Source organism: Pongo abelii, chromosome 5 (assembly GCF_028885655.2).
Source record: "Pongo abelii isolate AG06213 chromosome 5, NHGRI_mPonAbe1-v2.0_pri, whole genome shotgun sequence".
NCBI classification, from domain to species: Eukaryota; Metazoa; Chordata; class Mammalia; order Primates; family Hominidae; genus Pongo; species Pongo abelii.
Window position 1 is genome coordinate 120,330,005 of NC_071990.2, and position 19,516 is coordinate 120,349,520.

Consider the following 19,516-nt stretch of genomic DNA (forward strand, 5'->3'; position numbering starts at 1 on the left):
TAGTTAAAACCAGGTACTGTTTTTAGGTACTGTTTGAGGCCAGCCTAGATGACCCTGTCATCTCAGTTACAATTCAAAGCTCCATCCTGTAATTCTTTCCCTCCTAGTATCATGTCTATTTTCACCCTGCTCAGCCTTACAGGAGTGGCTACAGGGATACTGTTTTCTTGCTCACATATATTAAAAGGGAACGAGCTGTATATCTGGTCAATATTATCCTTTTGCCAGTTCTAAAAAGCGTGGTGGAAAAACATGGGCAAGGCAGCTAACGGTACTGGCAAGACAGTGGCTAAAGCAACAGCCCAGAGTCTAGTACAGATAAAGAATGAAATGAAAACAGAGATGATGAACAGGGAGAAAATGAAGAGGCTAAAAGACTAAAGAAACTGAAGAATTGGTAGAATTTGCAAAAGGGAGAACTGAAAGTTTAAGACATTCATTCATTTAATCAACAAGTATTAATACCTTCTAACATGGTTTAGATCTGTGTCCCCACCCAAATCTCTTGTCAGATTGTAATCCCCAATGTTGGAGGTGGGGCCTGGTGGGAGGTGATTGCATCATGAGGGTGGTTTCTAATGGTTTAGCACCATTCCCCCCTTGGTACTGTATAGTGAGTTAGTTCTCATGAGCTCTGGTTGTTTAAAAGTGTGTAGCACCTCCCCCTTCTCTTTCTTCCTCCTGGCCATGTGAAGCTCCTCACTCCCACTTTGTCTTCCATCATGAGTGAAAGCTCCCTGAGGCCTCCCCAGAAGCAGAAGCCGATATGCTTCTTGTACAACCTGCAGAACCATGAACCAATTAAACCCCTTTTCTTTATAAATTACCCAGTCTCAGGCATTTCTTTATAGCAGCGCAAGAATGGACTAATACACCTTCCATGTGGCTGGAAGTTCTGGAGTTTAAGATTCAGAGGAAATGTGTATGAGTAGCTTGATTAAAGACAAAGATGACACAATTTGAAAATGTCAAGAAATGTGAAGCCAGGATGTTAGTGAACCCATGGACTGTGTCTCTTCAATACTAAGAAGCAACAGGGGAAGGTATAGGTAAAAGAGCTAGTTGGCCTAAACCTCAAGGAGGAATAGTTTACAAGTTGCGATGAAAGCTAGAAGAAAGAAGATTACCATCTTTAGGACCTTTGGTTGATGAACTGTGTGAAAATGAGCTGTGTTCACCTGCAAAGGCTACAGAAAAAGCAATATCCTGAGGAGAGAGCCAGGATTACTTTTCTTTCTTTCTTTTAATAGAGACAAGGTCGCACTTGTGTCATCCAGGCTGAAGTGCAGTGATGCAATCACAGCTCACTGTAGCTTCAAACTCCTGGACTCAAGCAATCCTCCTGCCTCAGCCTCCTAAGTGTCTGGGACTACAGGTGTGTGCTACCATGCTTGGCTAATTATTTTTCTTTCTTTTTTTTTTGTAGGGATGACCTCTCACTACGTTGCCCAGACTGGTGTTGAACTCCTGGCCTCAAGCAATCCTCTCTCAAACTATGGGCCACCACACCTAAACTACTTTTCAACTAAAGTGAGGAGACTGAGTAATTTGTGAAGAAGTGTGGCTGCAGAGAAGTTTATTCAGCATGAAATAAGAGCTCCACAAAGGACTTATAAAAACGTGATGAAAGAGGATGGGAAGGGCTTGAGGAAGGGAGGGATAGGGAAAGATTCCTGATCTGATCACTAAACACTATATGTATCAAAACATCATATGTACCCCATCAATATCTACAATTATTTGTCAATTAAAACAAAAGAAAAAAATAGGGGCAAGGCACAGTGGCTCACATCTGTAATCCCAACACTTTGGAAGCCTGCATTTGGACCTGGGGTCCAGGCAGACAGAGAGGTATGAGGCAAGATGGACTGAACTGCTTGAGGCTTCCAAGACACACTCTAGTCTTACCATTTTGAACACAGCCAACTAGATTTTACACAGGATTACAAATATGCTTGAGAGGTGACCAGGGTTAGCCTTCTTACTTACAAATGTATAACTTTGAAAAAGTTATTTTAAACATCTCTAAGCCTCAGAGTTTTTTGGTAAAACAAAGAGAAAAATATCTACTTCAAGAAGTACCATGATTAAACAGCATAATGTATGTATAGTGCTTAACACAATAATGCACAATACACTTTTCAGTTTAATTGTTTTTGTTGTTACTGATGTGGTCCTCCAAAGACATTGTAACCAGGTACACAGGGCATAAGATTGGTTAGTTTTGTCCTGGCGTGGTGGTTCACATCTGTAATCTCAGCACGTTGGGAGTCCGAGGTAGGCAGATTGCTTCAGCCCTGGAATAACAGCCTGGGCAACATGGCAAAATCCTGTCTCTATAAAAATACAAAAATTAGCCGGGTGTGGTGGTGTGAGCCTGTAGTCCCAGCTACTCGGGAGGCTGAGGTGGGAGGATCACCTGCGCCTGGAAAGGTTGAGGCTGCAGTGAGCTGTGATCGCATCACTGCATTCCAGCCTGGGTGACAGAGAGAGACCCTATCTCAAAAATAAAAAAAAAAAAAGACTGGTTAGTTCCACTGATCCCACTTCATGGTAAAAGCAGTTGCACTTGGTAGGAGAAACAAAAGGACTCAGAATGCTCTGAGTTGGTCAGTTTCACTCAGATAAAGCTAAACATTAAGAGGTTTACCAAAGACTGCTTTGTCTCAGGTATTTTCTGTCTTATACATCTGTTAGACTGCAAGCTCCTGAAGCCTGACTTGTGTCCCCAAGAGTACATACAGGAATAAAATAAAACAACATTCTATACCTCAGGGATGGTAATTCTAGAGGCTACATTTAACACAGTATCTCTCCTTCTGTTAAATAACTTCATTGTTAATTTTCTAAAAGACATTTAGATTGAAGAGTCATTCAGATTTAAGATTAAACATCAACAAAAAGGTAAACCCCCCCCCACCAAAAATCCATATACCTAGTAAATAGGAGAATATTGGTATATTTATTCATGTTATTCATTATTTTTCAGATGATAAAATATGCAAAAATTTTGTATAAATCAATAATCAGAAAAGACAGTATAATCAAATAACTCACTTAAATACATCACATTTTGCTGTAAAATTTGTGTTGTTTAACATTTGTTAAATACCTGTGTTTTTCTAGTTGCTGTTTAAAAAAAACTTAAGCACAGTAAGATTTTGCATTCTAAGATTATATATTCCATATTATTTAGCCACATGACTGCAGAACATACTGCATGTTAAATTCCAATATCCAAATATAGAATGTCTTAGGCAGTTAGTCTTACTGGTTTCTATCTTGATATATGCCTTCCTTAAATGACCTAGAAGAATGTGCATGTTCGGTGTTTTTAATGGTAGTGTATATTCATAACATGTAACTGCAAACATGTTTGCAGTGCAATCCCAGCTCTTCTGGCACGTGGCCTCAAGCAAGTCACTTAACCTCTCTAACATTCAGCTTCATGGTGAAATCTAGTATCAACCTCTTGGGATTATGGCAAGGATGAAATTAAACAGCATAAGAAAATAGCAGATAATAGTTGCTCCAAAGTGGTATTTACTATTATTAATTAGACTCAGTATTCTTCCCTCATAATAAAAAAAATGCCTCTCATTTTATAACTGTTCCTATAATTCAGCTTTATCAGTTGACTGGCTTTGTCATAGTAATAAACCAGCCTCCGGGTCACTGCCCTCATCAGTGTAGATTTAGCCATGAGACTCACAAAGCTCTCTTCCATCTCAACCTTACTATCTTTGGAGAGTTCAAAAATGCATGTGGAATCCAAAATATCAGACTTACAGTTCTTTTGGATTCTAAATTCTAATAATTTTCACTCCCCCCCACAAACAATCTCAAGACTGTACCCCAGATCTTGTTATAACTTATCCACCTCTGAAGTCTTCATATAGCCTCCTCTCAGGCTACCACTCCTTGCCTTTATCCCTCAACTTCTAGGCATTATCTTCACACATACCAATTGTCCTCTCAATCCCTAAGTTTTGTCTTAATCTATTAGCTCCATCCTACATCACTTCCTTCCTTACACAGTAACTAATGGTAGATTAACCAAATTACTCTCTACAAAAGCTCTTTAATTCTCTTAAAATGCAGTTCTTCAGTTCTTCAGCTACACCTACCAGGCAAAACTCAGGCTCTGGATTTGTAACCTGACTGCTTCTCTCCTCATATGCTCAACCATGGTCCTCTCCAAAGGACTGCATAGGACTTTCAGAAAACTGCAAAGCATTCAAATTAAGGCTGGGCATGGTGGCTTACACCTGTAATTCCAGCACTTTGGGAGGCCAAGGCAGAAAGATAGCTTGAAGCCAGAAGTTTGAGATCAGTCTGGCAAACATAGTAAGATCTCATCTCCACACAAACACACACACAAAAATTAGCTGGGCATAGTGGTGCATACCTGTAATACCAGCTGTTCGAGAGGCTGAGGTGGGAAGATCCCTTGAGTCCAGGAGTTTGGAGCTGCAGTAAGCTATTACTATGTCGCTGGACTCCGGCCTGGGTGACAGAGTGAGACTCTATCTCTTAAAAACAACAACAAAAAATTGATACCAAATATCATGTTTCAATTCCTCTTGGGACAATTTGATGTCTTATGGATGCTTTCCTCTGTCTCTGGTCAGCTCTTTTCTTCTCTTTTCCTCAGCAACTATTCCAAATGTTTTCTACTCTGCTTAAGGCCCCAACCAACTACACATGATTTTAATTACCATCTAAATGCTAATGACTTTAACAATTTTATTTCTACTATTGATCTCTCCCTTTAGCATAGACACATATCCAAGTGCTTACTAAATGTTTCTACCTAGATGTACATGGCCAACTAAAACTCTCAGAACTCTCCCATCAATTTTGCTTCTCTTGGGGTAACCATCCTCCAAAATAACCCCTAGTGATCTCTATCTCCTAGTATTAGAACCTTCGTGTAGTTATTTCCTACACTGTACCATGGTTGGACCATGTAACCAACAGAATACAGCAAAGATGATGACATGTCACCATTCTGTGATTATGTTATGAAAAGACCATGGCTTCCATCTTGGTCTCTCTCCCTTCCCACCCCTCAGACCACTTACTATAAGACGACCCACATGGTAAATAAAGTCTCCTAACAGCCACATGAGTGAACTAAAAAGTAAAATTTCTAGCCCTAGTCAACTCTTTACAGAGACTATCGCCCTGGCCAGCAGCTTGAATGCAACCTCATGAGAAGGCAAGCCAGAACCACTCAGTTAAGTGACTCCTGGATTTCTGAATCTCAAAAGCGTCAGATAATAAACACTTGCTGCTTTAAGCTGCCAAATTTGGGGATAATTTTTTATCCAGCAACAGGTAACTAATACATGTCCTTCCTTATTCTTATCTCAGTCAACATTAATAGCTATCTAGTCCATCTAGTCACTCATTCACTCTCTCATTCATTCAGGAAACACTTGAGTACACAGTATATGACAGACCCGTTATCCTCAATCTTCTCCCACAACAAACTGTCACAAAGTGCTGTCAAATTTATCTCCAAAATGTTTCTCAAATCTCCTCCTCAGATCTGAGATTTCTCAAATCTCCTATCTCTCTACCACTATTGTCCTAATCCATGGCCCTCATAATTTCTCACCAATACTATTACAATAGCTTCCCATTTAATTTCCTTGATTCCCATCTGTCTCTGTCAAGGGTGATCTATTTAAGACATAGAAAAGCAGTAGTACATGAGAGCTACGGCAGCTAAGAATCAGGAGAAAGTTCTTTTCACGAATAAATGACCCCAGTATCTTTGCAGACAAGTAAGTTAAGCTTGATAGTTTCAGTAAAATAGCAGCTTATCCATCCCATGTGTACAGAGAAAGAAGAGAGGACACACTGTCCACAGCTGTGAACAATTCAGACAGAGAACAACATCATATAGTGCAGCAATACTGAGTGATCAGACAAAATTGGACGTGATTTTGTAGAGAGCCATGTTGTGGTAACAATTCAACACAAAGTGTCTTAAAGCAACACAAATGTACTAACCTTAGAATTCCTGAGGTTAGAAGTCTGAAAATAGTTTTACTGGGCCAAAATCTGAAGGCTCTTGGGGAGAACTTGTTTCCTTGCCTTTTCCAGCTTCCAGAGGCCACCTGTGTTCCTTGGCTCCCTCTTTCACTTAGAAAGATCCTTGTGATTACAGTTGCCCATCCAAATAGTCAAGGATAATCTCCCCATCTCAAGATCCCTAACCTAACCACATCTGCTAACGTCAGATAACACCTTCACAGGTTCTAGGATTAGAATATGAACATCTTTGGGGGTGCCACTGTGCTGCTACAGTCCAGTTCCATAATTTTCTCTAGCAATGCTCCACAATCCAGAAGTAAGAATAGAGAGAGCAAATAGCAACAGTGACTCAGGATTGAAGGTTAAAGATATACATGGTCCTAAATAGAGCAATATTATAGTAATGAGCTTGGCTTCAGATCAAATTGTTATTTATTCCAGGACAGTTATCTTTGCCAACTCCCTCATGATCACAGTAGTACTCTTAACTGGGTTCCTTTTTCTGATAATTATTAGGGGGTTGAAACAAGCAAGTGTGGACAGATATGAATTCAACTGCAGAAAAGTTTTCTGTATGTTGCATAAGGTTAATTCAGAAACATCCAACCAAATGTGCTATAGCATCGAACTGTATAAGATTTCAAGTTATCTTTAGGTACCTAGACAAAGACTTTTAACAAAACCAACTCCCACAGTGACAATTTATGCTAGAAAAGAAGTAACTGCAAACATGTTTTAGGCAAATGATGACTACGAAAGATTTTATTTAAACTAAAATAAATTATTTTAAAGGATTTGCTCCATGCCCTGGATTCATTTACATATTTTTTTTTCCTTTTTCTGACGTAGGGCAATGTGATAGATTCAAGTTTAGATCTTGAAGATTACAATTAACATACAAGGAAAGAATTTATCCCATGCTTATGATTGTAGGGTGGCCTGTAGGTGATTGGCAACTCACACAAAAGATTAGTATTTCAGCCTCCATTATCCTTTCCACCCCTTTCATCTGAGGGTGTTTACTGAGATAATGAGAGTCAAAGTCACACTCATGTGAGGGTGTTTAGGGTGGTAATAAGAATCATAGTCACTTAGGCCCCTAGCAATAGCTGATAAACAGCAGGAGCTAAGAAAACAGCAGATGCAAAGTTGTGCTTCCATTTTTAGATACAGTTGATCTTCTTTACTCATGGACTCCATATTTGTAAATTATCTTACTTGCTAAAATTTATATGTAACCCCAAAATCTAACACTCAAGGTGTGTTAAATAACCTTTGTTCAGGCATGAGTTATAGTGATATTTGGCTGTGGCTTCACTGTTAATGGATCAATATATATTTTAAAAGGTGTTTTAAACAGAAACACACATAAAACAACAAGGTTATACACTGATCAGTTGGTGAAAATGTTGTGACCAGAGGGTGTCAGGAACCTAGCTCTGTATTCTCCCTAGACCATGGAACACAATGACCACGAATAAGGAGAACTGACTATATTTTATTTGCTGCTCAACCTTTACTTGAGCTATGGTCTCCAACAATGTAGACTATATATCCATCAGAAAAAAAAATACAGCTGGGCACAGTGGCTTGCACCTATAATCCCAGCTACTCAGAAAACTGAGGTGGAAAGATCACTTGGCCCCAGGAGTGTACAGTTGCAGCAAGCTATGATGGCACCCCTGCACTCCAGCCTGGGCAACATAGCCAGACCCCATCTCTAAAAAATAAATAAATAAACAAACAAACAAAATAAAGACACATAAAAACCTACTTTATTGTGTTTTTTTTGGTGGGTTTTTTTTTTTTTTTTTTTGAGATAGAGTTTCACTGGGCACCCAGGCTGGAGTGCAGTGGCACAATCTCAGCTCACCACAACCTCCGTCTCCTGGGTTCAAGTGATTCTCCTGCCTCAGCCTCCCGAGTAGCTGGGATTACAGGCATGCACCACCACACTTGGCTAATTTTTGTATTTTTAGTACAGACAGGGTTTTACCATGTTGGCCAGGCTGGTCTCGAACTCCTGACTTCAAGTGTGATCCACCCACCTTGGCCTCCCAAAGTGCTGGGATTACAGGTGTGAGCCACCACACCTGGCCTAAAAACCTACTTTATTGTTAACAAGTATGTCAGCAGAGGCTTAACCAAGTGGGGAGGGGATAGTGGGTGCAAACTGACTCCTCTCTCCTGCATCAATTATCTCCTTTAATCTTTATAATAATTCTATGAAGTAGGCTTTGTTATTCTCATTTTACAGATGAGGACAATACAGCCCTGAGTGGTTAAAATATGTATTAAAAGTCAAACACTAGGAAGTGGTGAAGGTGAACTTCAAATAAGGGAATGCCTAACTTACTGAACCACACCTCTGACCCATATGATGGGCACTGCTGCCTCACTGGGCCGTTTGGCTCTGGGAACAATGTGGCTCTCCGGCTGCCCATGAGAAACCTAAACCTAACACAAACACATTAACTCCGGGGTTTCCAAGACTGAAATTTCCTTTTACCCGCCCTACCCCCCAGCCAAATATATTAGAGATTTGTAACCAGAATATGTCAACTGAGGCATCAAAACCTCATTAGAGAATTTAGAAGGCATCAGTATAGTTTCTTTGTCCAAGAAAAGCATGTACCTAAGTTCTACCCAAAAAGAACGAAACCAAATAGAAAAATTTGCCCATGATTACACATTTAAAATTTGTCAGAATTAATGTACTGATAAATATGTTGTAATTAAAATATATGATTAATATATTCCAGTTACATTTTCTCAAGTCTGTTGGAAAATATATGTGAAGTATTAGGTTGGCACAAAAGCAACTGAGGTTTTTGCCGTTGAAAATAAAGGCCAACCTAAATATATAGTCTGAAATGGAATAATAAATAGTATTAAATAATTAATAGTACCAAGCACAATGTCTTTCATAAAGTAGGCATTCGACAAGTTTACCAAACACATAGACCTATATATTCTACTTTGGTCATATCTAAGTATATTTTATTACTCTGAGTAGACCATTAAGCACACACATACACACACACACACCTTCCTCCCAAAATTCACTAGGCGAAACATCAAAAAGTAGGCAAAGAATACTATTTAGTATTTTGGTCATAAAATGTTTTCTGAAAGAAATGGGAATCTTTAAAACTGTGCTTAAGGAGCTACAGGATGAAAAATGCAAATACCTGTGAACACATAGACACACATTTGCCAGAATAAACAAAATCTGCTCAACCACCAAGGCCAATGTCTAGAATTTGTAAATATTCAAATGCAGCACTTCATTTTATAAGTAAGAAAGACATGCTTTTCCTCAGCTGCCGCCAAGGTGCTCGGTCCTTCCGAGGAAGCTAAGGCCGCATTGGGGTGAGGCCCTCACTTCATCTGGTGACTAGCACTGCGTCCGGCAGCGCCAGCCCTACACTCACCCATGCCATGGCCTCTGTCTCCGAGCTCGCCTGCATCTACTCGGCCCTCATTCTGCACAACGATGAGGTGACAGTCACGGAGGATAAGATCAATGCCCTCATTAAAGCAGCTGGTGTAAATGTTGAACCTTTTTGGCCTGGCTTGTTTGCAAAGGCCCTGGCCAACGTCAACATTGGGAGTCTCATCTGCAATGCAGGGGCTGGTGGACCTGCTCCAGCAGCTGGTGCTGCACCAGCAGGAGGTCCTGCCCCCTCCACTGCTGCTGCTCCAGCTGAGGAGAAGAAAGTGGAAGCAAAGAAAGAAGAATCCGAGGAGTCTGATGATGACATGGGCTTTGGTCTTTTTGACTAAACCTCTTTTATAACGTGTTCAATAAAAAGCTGAACTTTAAAAAAAAAAAAAAAAGAAAGACATGACAAGTAAAAGGGCAAGTAACAATTTATTCAGAAATTAAGTATCAGCATTCATGGGTTTGGCCTAATAGGACTAGCATAAGCTTGGTCCAATTTCCTATATATGCGCTTATGATCCTAACAATGGTCTGGAGCTGATGAAGAACTCCAGTGTGATATATGAATGGTATGATGTAAATGTAAGTATACTATATTAGAAAGTGAAAACTTATTAACCCCTATGGAAACTTCCAGTTAACTAAAATAATCCATTCTCTAATAATTTAGCATAAATAGGAAATTTACCCTATTATTTTTCTAAAATTATCAATTTTATTGATAATTTAAATATTAGTAATGCACTTTATAGATGAAATGTTTTACTTTCCAACTTCCTCAAACTTCAGTATAGACATGGTACACATAAATAAGGAAATACAGAATTAGCAATTTAAAAAATCATTAGAAGTACTATCTCCTTTACAATTAAATGAGGTAGCACATGGTAGCCAAGTCTAAAATATCCAAATCCCACATATGATTGTTAATCACTAAGTTTTGTTTTTCCATGTACTGTAGATCCTTTGATAGTTTCAGCTTCCATTTACCTCTCAAGATAATAGTGTAAGATACAGGATAAAAAATTCATATATTCAACTTCACTACTTTTTGTACATTCTCGTTGAAGTTTTGGTAGAAAAGAAAGATGTACTCCTTGGTGAAATAAGGCTACAAATGACAGTTGTTCACTGATGTAATTTAGTTAAAAGTTAAGAATCAGAGATTTTCTAAAATATTTGCTTTGGTCTTAAATGTTAAGCATACCAAAATACAACTGGCAATCTCCAACTTGCAAATATCATTGTTTCAAAAATTCATTTTTATATATTAATTGATTGGCAGTCAAAGAATATTTTCCAATATTTTGAAGGACCATTAAGTCTCTAGGTCAATCTAAAAAGTCCCCTATGGTTTAGACCACACTTGACATATAAAATATAAACCTAATAGTTTGATATGATTCCCCCATATCAAACTACCATTTATAACATTGTTTTTCTTTATTTTCATTTTTTAAAAAGTAGAGACGGGATCTCAATGTTGCTGTTTTTATTTATCTATTTATCTAATCCTGAAATCAGTTAGTGATTGTCTCCCATAGGTGTCTATCTCCAAAAAAGGGACATGGGGCACCGATTCTGACATTTACTTAATGTCCTCAATTCTGACATTTACTTAATGTCCTTTACATTCTAAAGTGGCCTGCAGGATAGAAACTTCCTGTGGTGAATAAAAAGAATGGCATTACGAACTCCCGTCATTCACATCCTTTCCATTTCATGGCATAATATTCAAATTTATTTGAATACTTATAAAGATTTTCTTAAAAAAAAAAACTCACAAGATCAATTGAAAGGGCAAAATAACAGTATTTTATCAATAGTCCCCTGGCCCCCATTACCTCCTATTTTCTTCCACAAACTAATTAGCTTTATAGACCCAGGTTATTCTTCATTCCCATCTCACATTTAAGAGATACAAAATTTTCAAAAATATCACAATTTTAAAAGTTAAAGTATAGGGAACTTATTAATTAAAATGAAGAAATTACTCCAGTCACATATTCCTGCTGAATCTATCTTTCATAACACTTTTTAAGACTGGTGATTAGAGGCTAGCAAAGGATTTTCATAAACAAAACAGATAGTGAAGTCGATAAAAACTGGAAAACTTGCAATTTACTGCGTTTAGGAATGGGGTCTAAGCAATAATCTAATCAAGAATGAAAGCAGTCAAAAGAAAGACATTTAAAATAATCACAGTAGTAATTATCACACCAAGTATGGCTGTCACTAAGTTAATGTTATTTTAAATACGTTTCAGTTTGGAATGACTAAACCTGTTAATAAAAACATGAAAATATTATGACATTTAGCTGACAGCACACGCAATAAACCTCTGTTACAAAGTGACCAAGTCATAGTATACAAAATATACAACCTATAAACCCAGAAAGTTCTATAGTAAGTATACAGAGGAGACACACGTTGGTTTCACCCTTATCAAAAATTTGATTCAGATGGTAAGTAAAACATGGTTCCAACATGGAAAAACAATAACTCTGTGGTCTCTTATTGAATAAGTAATATTAGAAAGAAGGTAGACACAGGGAAAAGAGGCCTGTTAGTGTGGCCACCCCCACCTAGACCAATCTAGTGACCTGAATGTGAGTCCAGGTTGAGTAATCTTCAAATGGCACCAAGCCCTCACACTTTCTATACCTATAAAATGAGAGGGTCAGCATGGTCACAGTCCAAAGTCTAAACCTTTAATCTTTTTTTTTTTTTTTTTTTTTTGAGACAGAGTCTTGCTCTGTCACTCAGGCTGCAGTGCAGTGGCATGATCTCAACTGCAACCTCAGCCTCCTGGGTTCAAGCAATTCTTGTGCCTCAGCCTCCCAAGTAGCTGGGATTATAAGCACCCACCACCACACCAGCTAATTTTTTGTATTTTTTGTAAAGACGGGATTTCACCATGTTGGCCAGGCTGGTCTCGAACTCATGGCCTCAAGTGATCTGCCTGCCTTGGCCTCCCAAAGTGCTGGGACTGTAGGCGTGAGCCAGGGAACCCAACCTAAACCTTTAACCTTTAACTCTAAATCTTTAAAGGAAGTCCCTTTATAAGTTTGTGACCAGTTAATTAACAGGATACTATGCTTTTGTGTCCATTAGTAAAATGCAACAAATTAATCCAAACCACTCAACTATGACTAAAAGAGTACATCCAAGCCACTGCATAATAGCATGGCAAAGCTGCAATATAACAAAGAAAAAGAGATGCTGCATTTGGCATGTACTAGTGCTAAGGTGTAGTACTAGTACATAAACAGCCAATTGCTATGTTTTCTGAGGCCACTTAACATTCTTGTTCAAAGACTCAAGTCATAAGCAATACAGAATTATTATGAAAGAGTATCAAGATAATTCAAAAACCAATTAGTGAAAAATCATTTATTTCATGCAGAGAAAATAGTATTATTTGAAAAATTCACTGGTTTTGGTGTTACATAAACACATTCTGGTTTTGGATATAGTAAAAGCAGAGTTAGCATAAAATGACTGATCACAAGGCTTTTTTATATTTGCTAAGAAACTAGTATATTAATTACCTACATTTTGAAGTGACAAATATTTATAATGTAGACAAAGAATGTTATATTTGTATTTTTTACATCAAAAATATATTAAGAAATAAAATAGCTTTTTGAAGCAGTTTAAAGGGCAGTCAATAAACATTTAAATATTTAGGAATAATTTAACTCAGTTGAAATGATCTATCATTAACCCAGAAGAGTAGCAGATACAATTCCTAAAAAGTACTGTCTTTCTCTGCTGTATAACAAAATTACTTGCTGTATCATTATGACCACCATCTTCTTCAGTAAATACTTATTAAGCTTTGGTACTATGTGCAAACCATTCATATTAAGGTTAAATGAAATAAAAGATACGGTCCCTGGAGCTGAGAACCTTACAGTCAAATTACAAAAACAAAGTATATTTATAAACACAATAAACAGTATTTGCAAGTTTGCATTATTAAGTATCAAGTAAGAGGTACCAACAATCAATGCTAACGCACAGCAAGGAAAGCCCAACAAGGGTAGTTGGTCAGGACAGTTTTAGTAGAAGAGCCATAAGCTGGGTATTAAATAAGAGGACTTGATGCTAAGCACAGAAAATACAAAAGAAACTACTTCTTGCTGTTTGGGAACTTACACTGTACCATATGTTAGTCATGTCTATGCTAGTTAAGTGATAAACAGACTCTGTATCAAAAGTGCAATCAACTAAAGAGGGATTTGATAAGCAGCTAACATAACAAGATATTAAAAGGGAAGTTTCTGCTGAGAACCAAAGACAATAGAAATGACATTCCAAAGCAGCTGCCAGAACATTCTCGAAAATGTCAAGAGGCAGTCTAAAGAAGAGTGCTGAGATGTGTTACTTTCTACCCCCACCACTAGTGAGGTGGCACTTCAAGAAGATTACAGAGTAGGTTTCAGAGATTTCCCTGGGGAGAGCTGTGGTAACAGGGGCCTGTGTCTTCAAGGGGGAAGGGTGGAAGATCCTTGTCCCACACCTAAAGCCTCAGGAAAAAGGCTTTGGGGGAATGACTTGAAGAACTTGACATGTGCCTCAAGCACTTTGAAGAACATGCTAACCTGGTACCTGATTAATCCCTGGAAAATCTAAAGGATGAGAAGCTGCATGAAGAGGCATGTGAGAACAAGAGAGAGGGCTGAACTGGGACCACTAGCCGAGTCTGTGCAAAGAATGAGTGCTCCCTATGTGGCCTCTACAGAAGAGTGAACAACCTGGGGTGGGATCACACAAGTCCATGCAAGAGGGGTATCTAGAGTTTGCACAGACTTCAGCAAAGTGGAGGTGAAGGTACTGCTAGCTCCAAGAGGCTGAGGAAGGAGTAAGCAACCAATCAGAGCATAAGGGAATTCTCACTGTCAAGGAATTGAGGTGAAAATCTAGAGCCGCTGAGGTGGGAGGTAGAGGATTCACCAGTGAAAGAATAAGCTTTAAACATCTGCAACAGCTACAAAAGCACTGAAACTAGATCACCAGCTAGCTTCTTCATTAATCAAGTAAAAGTCTGCTGCTCCTCTTTACTCTTTTCACTTCTTCCTTGACCAGCTTTGGAAGGGTGAGAAACCAGAACTGGCAAGACAAAGCAGGAAGAGTAGAAAAACTAGTAAGAAGTAAAAAGGCAATAATACCCCCTTCCCCAGTTACTGGTTTTCCCCTTGCAAGAGACAGAGCAAGAGACCAGTTAAGGGAGAAGCTTCATCTTTATTTCAGGCTTGGTCTGCAGTTTTTACTTGTTGGTACTGGGCATTTTAATAATCAAATTAAGACTTTTGTGACTTTGTTACTAAAGGATGATTTGTATTATCTAAGAGCAACCAGAAAAATTAAGTTAATCCATGGCAGAGGATGAACCAGTCTCAAAGAGTAAATCGAAAGAGACAGAAAGGGAAAAAAAGTAATTTGAAAGTGACAAAAAAAAAAGCTTTTATAATTACATCCCACAAGGCCTACTTTTCAACCTGATATCCTGAAAAGTCAACACAGTGGAGAGCACAGAAGTATACAAATGTGGTCTTATAAAACATAATTGAATCCATCCAGCTTCACTGCCTATCTTGAGATAGTTCAGCCATTAACATTTGCAGAAACTTACCATAATGTAGCTCAAGAATCTAATATTAATTCTTAAAACTTGACATGAGTGACCCAAATATGCTAGACTTCCTTTAAAAGGCAGAGACTGTGTCTTGCTCCCTGCTGTATCTGTAACATTTCCCAAAGTCTCCCTTACACAAAAGGTGCTTAAAGAACTGGTGTTCTCCTTACCATGAGAAGGCAGCTATGTTAGGCTCTTAGGAAATAGGATATGAACAAATATGCATACAGCAAAGACTGCTTTTTAGTTAAAAATATATTGAGCTTTGCTATGGGCAAAATTATAATATACATTACTTTTCATGCTTATCCTTTCATAGCCAGCCAAATCTTTGAAACATGCACAATGTATTTTCAGTACATTCTACCACAATGCAGGATAAATGTGAAACCTTTAAACTTTGACATTCGAAGGAGAAAAAAATACTACTATATATACATTTTTCAAGAGTTTAGCAGAAAACCCTCAAAATAAGTACACTATCATACAATGCTGTTAAATGCAGAATGGTTTAAAAGGAGAGAAGCATTTTAAAAATATCCATATTTTATTAATACTCATATTAGTATATGTCTTTTCAGTGAGTGACAGCCTGAATGAAGAGCCTACTATGTGCCGCTACAACTCTGTAAAATAGGTACTATCATCCCTATTTTAAAGATTAGGAAACTGAGGCTCAGTGTTTAATGGCTTGCTCAAGGTCACAATAGTAGTTAAGTGGTGGAGTGAGAATTTTAACTCAGTGTGTCAGGTTCCCACACTGCTTTTAAGTGTGCTGCTGCTATAATGCTGAAGAGTTGAGTTCTACTGACTTCTTTCCAAAAGAAATAAAATCCAATTTTAATTGTTACGTTTACAGTGTACAATTATGAAATATCAGCCATTGTCAAGTTCCAACCATAGTTGGAACACACCTCTGCTAATATGAATAAACTCTTCATGACTAAAAATTCTATATGGCAGATAGTAGTAAAGTTCATAACAGTCCCTCACTCTCTATGTTTATATACACTCATGATGTCATGCTTATGGTATAGTATTTACAATAAGTGTATATGACTATAAAATTTGACAACTTTCAAAATGGTGTATAAAGAAAGCAAGTCTTATATGTTTGTAGAAACAGAAAGATGTTGGCTGCAACAGAGTCCTATTATCAAACTGTTTAATTCTCAGGCCTTATCTTAGTAAATAAAGGCAGGATAATCCCTTGATATTTCAGTATATATCAATGGTTCTTAATTGGAATGATTCTGTCTCAACTACCCTGCTCCCTCCTGGGAAAATTTGGTAATATCTGGAGGCATGTTTATTGTCATGACTGGGGGTGGGTGGGTGAGGGTAGCTACTAGTACCCACTGAGTAGTGCCAGGGATGCTGCTAAACATCCTATAATGCACAGGATATCCCACAATCAACAAGGAATTATCCAGTCCAAAATGTCAATAGTGTGACACTGAGAAACCTAGCATGAAGGATTAAATATCTTAAGTACTTAGCAGAGGGGGTGGAGAGTGTTTAGAGACTGTAACTACAAACACAAAACTAGAGAGTCCAAGTAACAGTAAAGATCAGATGAGGCATTCAAGCGGCGTGAGAGAACTGGCCTGAGAGCACCCTCTTGTCTCATTAGATATGAGGTGGGTAATGTAATGCGAGAAAATACCAGCTTCCAATCAATACACTTACCTTTACCAGTGGTGCTGACTTATTTTTTTCTGATAAAAGAACAGGAAAATGAAAACGTGTTAAGTAGAAAGAAAAAAAATGTACTGAAGAGCAACAGCATTTGTTAAACAGAACACAGTCCCACTACCAATTTACTGAGTTTTCCTATTACTTACAGTAGGGCTCTAGAGGGTTACATCTAAAATGAGAACATTGGATGTTATGGACACATCATAAGAGAAAATCAGAATAAATATTCATGTGCTTCATTCAGGACATCAGTATTCGGAAGATCAAACACTATTGCAGGAAGCCTGGCTTTTAGACTCCAAATGTGTAAATGTTCTGATGATACACTACTATCATTCCTTCTTAGATCTTCCTTTCTCTGAATGCAATACTCTGACAAAAAAGGAAACAAAACACCGCACACATAACAACTTCTGAGACAATGCTGAGATCAAACAAAAGACAAAAAATAAAATTTCACAAGACTTTGCTTGAGTTTTACTGTTATGTACCTGTAACTTTTCTTTTGCTCTTCCATTTGTGCCCATTTTGTAGTCCTTTTATGTTATCTTTTCTATCCGCAATCACATTTCTTCACTAAAATCTTTTTATTCTCTTTTCATCCTTTTTTCAGTCGTATTTCCTCCTTTCCTCTCTTCCGAATCTCATGTCTTACTTCACTCTCTCAAAAGTGCCAACCAGCAATGGGATTATATGAGAACTTTAGAGTTGAGTCAGACTCAGAGGCTATCTAGCAGTAACCCCCACAATACCCATCTGTCTTCAGCATACCAAACTCTCCTAACAAGCTGTTAGGAGACAGCTTAAACACATTAAGGTATATCACCTTTTTTAACTTTCAGACACCACAAATCACTTCTTACCAATAGGTATTGCTAGATTGCTGGTGAGCTCTAAGCAGAGCAATAGAACAGATATGAATTGTTCTTGCTTCACAGATACAATCCCTTCTCATTATCAACATTTACTAAATTGGAAAAAAAGTTCACTAATTAGGTACAGTCCTAAACTACACGTGGCCGAATGTGAAGGCTATCTATCTGCTCTTTGAAAATTATCCTTCCATAGACAAACATTGAACTAGATGCAGGCACAGTGTGAGATTCATCTAATAAGCCTTGTTTGACATTTTGTAAGGATAAGGAATGACTCATTCAATGCCCCAAATTGGCACTCAAGGTATGTTTTACCCTCCTACATTCCTCTGAAAGTTGATTCTTCCCTTAACTGAGTAACCAGTAAGATACTGTTTAATTCCGAGTCATATTAGGTAAATACGGTACTGTACTTCAAATGGTACTGTAGTGTGATGCCTTGTGGAGCCCTGGCAGATGCATAGGAGCAACAGTAAAGTGATTTAGTATTGTGGAATAAAGGAACTAAATCCTAATTTGTTCTGTGCTGGTTTAGCCCTAAACGGCAAGGAGGTTCAAGTCCCTTACGCGCACCGTGCCGCTATGCTGTCTAGTTTAAATTCATGTTGCCAGCTTTCCACCAAAGTTTGCAGGGTTTTGGAGGTGTCTCCGGCTGTTGCTTCGGCGGAGGAGTCGAGTTCCCCTCGCTGCGGGCGCAGGGAGCACTGCCTCCCGGGGAGGCAGGTGAGTCCGGCGCGGCCCGCACGGGGTCGCCACCCGCCCCGCCGCTGCCCACCTTACCTTGGTGAGCTGGGCGATTTTCTTGCTCATTTTCAGGTGCATCTCCTGGCTGTAGTCCATGCTGTGCCCAGCCAGCTGTGCGGTGGCCGGCGAGGGCGCGAATTTGGCCGCCCCGGCCGCCGAGCCGCCGTAATAGTGCTGCTGCCAGCTCATGCCCGGGGTCGCCATCTTCCCGACAGACCCCAGCCGGGGCACCTGTCCCCGCGCGTGGAGGCAGGCCCGCGGAGCAACGACGCCCGCGGCAAGAGTCGCGAGGCAAGAGTCGCGGCGGCCGCTTCCCGACCCGACACCCGGCGGCCCCCAGACTCGGCCGCAGGCGCCGTCCCGCCCGCGACCCCCGGGTCACCCCTTGAAGGGACGGGGCGGTCCCGCCGGCCCGAAGCCGTGGGGACAACGGCGCGGGGCAGACGCCCGGGGATGGGCGGCGGCGGCGGCGGCGGCGGCTGCCGGGGGCCGGGCCAGCTGTTGCTGGCTCCTTAGCCCGCGCCTGGCGGAGGCGTCGAGGACAGCGCAGCTCCGCGGGTCCCGCTCGCAGCCTGCACCGAGGACTCGGCGAGGCTGCGGAGGGAGGAGGAGACGGGGCGGGCTGCGGCGGGGGTAGGCGGAGACATGGAGGAGGACGCGGGAGCCGCCGTTACCAGGGCGCGCGTGGGGACGGCGACGTCATTTCCCCGCAGCCAAGCCCCGCCCCGCCCCGCGCAGCCGCCGCCAGTCCCGCAGCCCCGCGGCCAGTGCGGGCGCCTCGCGAGGTCGATCCGGAACCGTACTGCCAGTGCTTGCCCCGTGTGGCGGGGACCCGGCAGCCCAGCCCTGGCGGCGATCCCCGTGTAGCGAGCGTGAGGCCTGACGTAAAAAAAAAAAGCATCCCCAAGAAGACGGTGCCGTAGTCACCTTCGGTTAGCAGAACGGGTGTCGATTTACAGACCCTTTCCACATGCGTCCCCGTGTGTGCAGGGCCCCAAGAAGTGGCTCTTCCCCAAGAAGAGAGGCAAGCACAATCCAGAGACATGAGTAGTGAAGTAGCGAGGATTC

At 40.1% G+C, this 19,516-nt stretch overlaps 2 protein-coding genes across 6 annotated transcripts in view; one reads left to right on the forward strand and one right to left on the reverse strand.

Moving 5' to 3' along the window:
* FAM184A (family with sequence similarity 184 member A) overlaps window positions 1–19,057 on the reverse strand; it is a 125,674-nt gene extending 106,617 nt beyond the window's left edge. For 4 of the 5 annotated variants that reach the window (XM_054558083.2, XM_054558081.2, XM_024249037.3 and 1 more), the window contains exon 1: window positions 18,485–19,057. In XM_054558083.2, coding sequence (XP_054414058.2) covers window positions 18,485–18,652 — 168 coding nt within the window. In that variant the 5' untranslated portion in view covers window positions 18,653–19,057. The remainder of the gene's footprint in view (window positions 1–18,484) is intronic. The other variant, XM_054558082.2, reaches the window with a different exon arrangement.
* LOC100433007 (large ribosomal subunit protein P1-like) lies at window positions 9,454–9,889 on the forward strand. The gene has a single exon (XM_054558085.2). It carries the CDS (start codon window positions 9,487–9,489, stop codon window positions 9,829–9,831), a length of 345 nt encoding a protein of 114 aa, XP_054414060.1. The 5' UTR covers window positions 9,454–9,486; the 3' UTR covers window positions 9,832–9,889.
* Window positions 19,058–19,516: the final 459 nt, after the last annotated feature.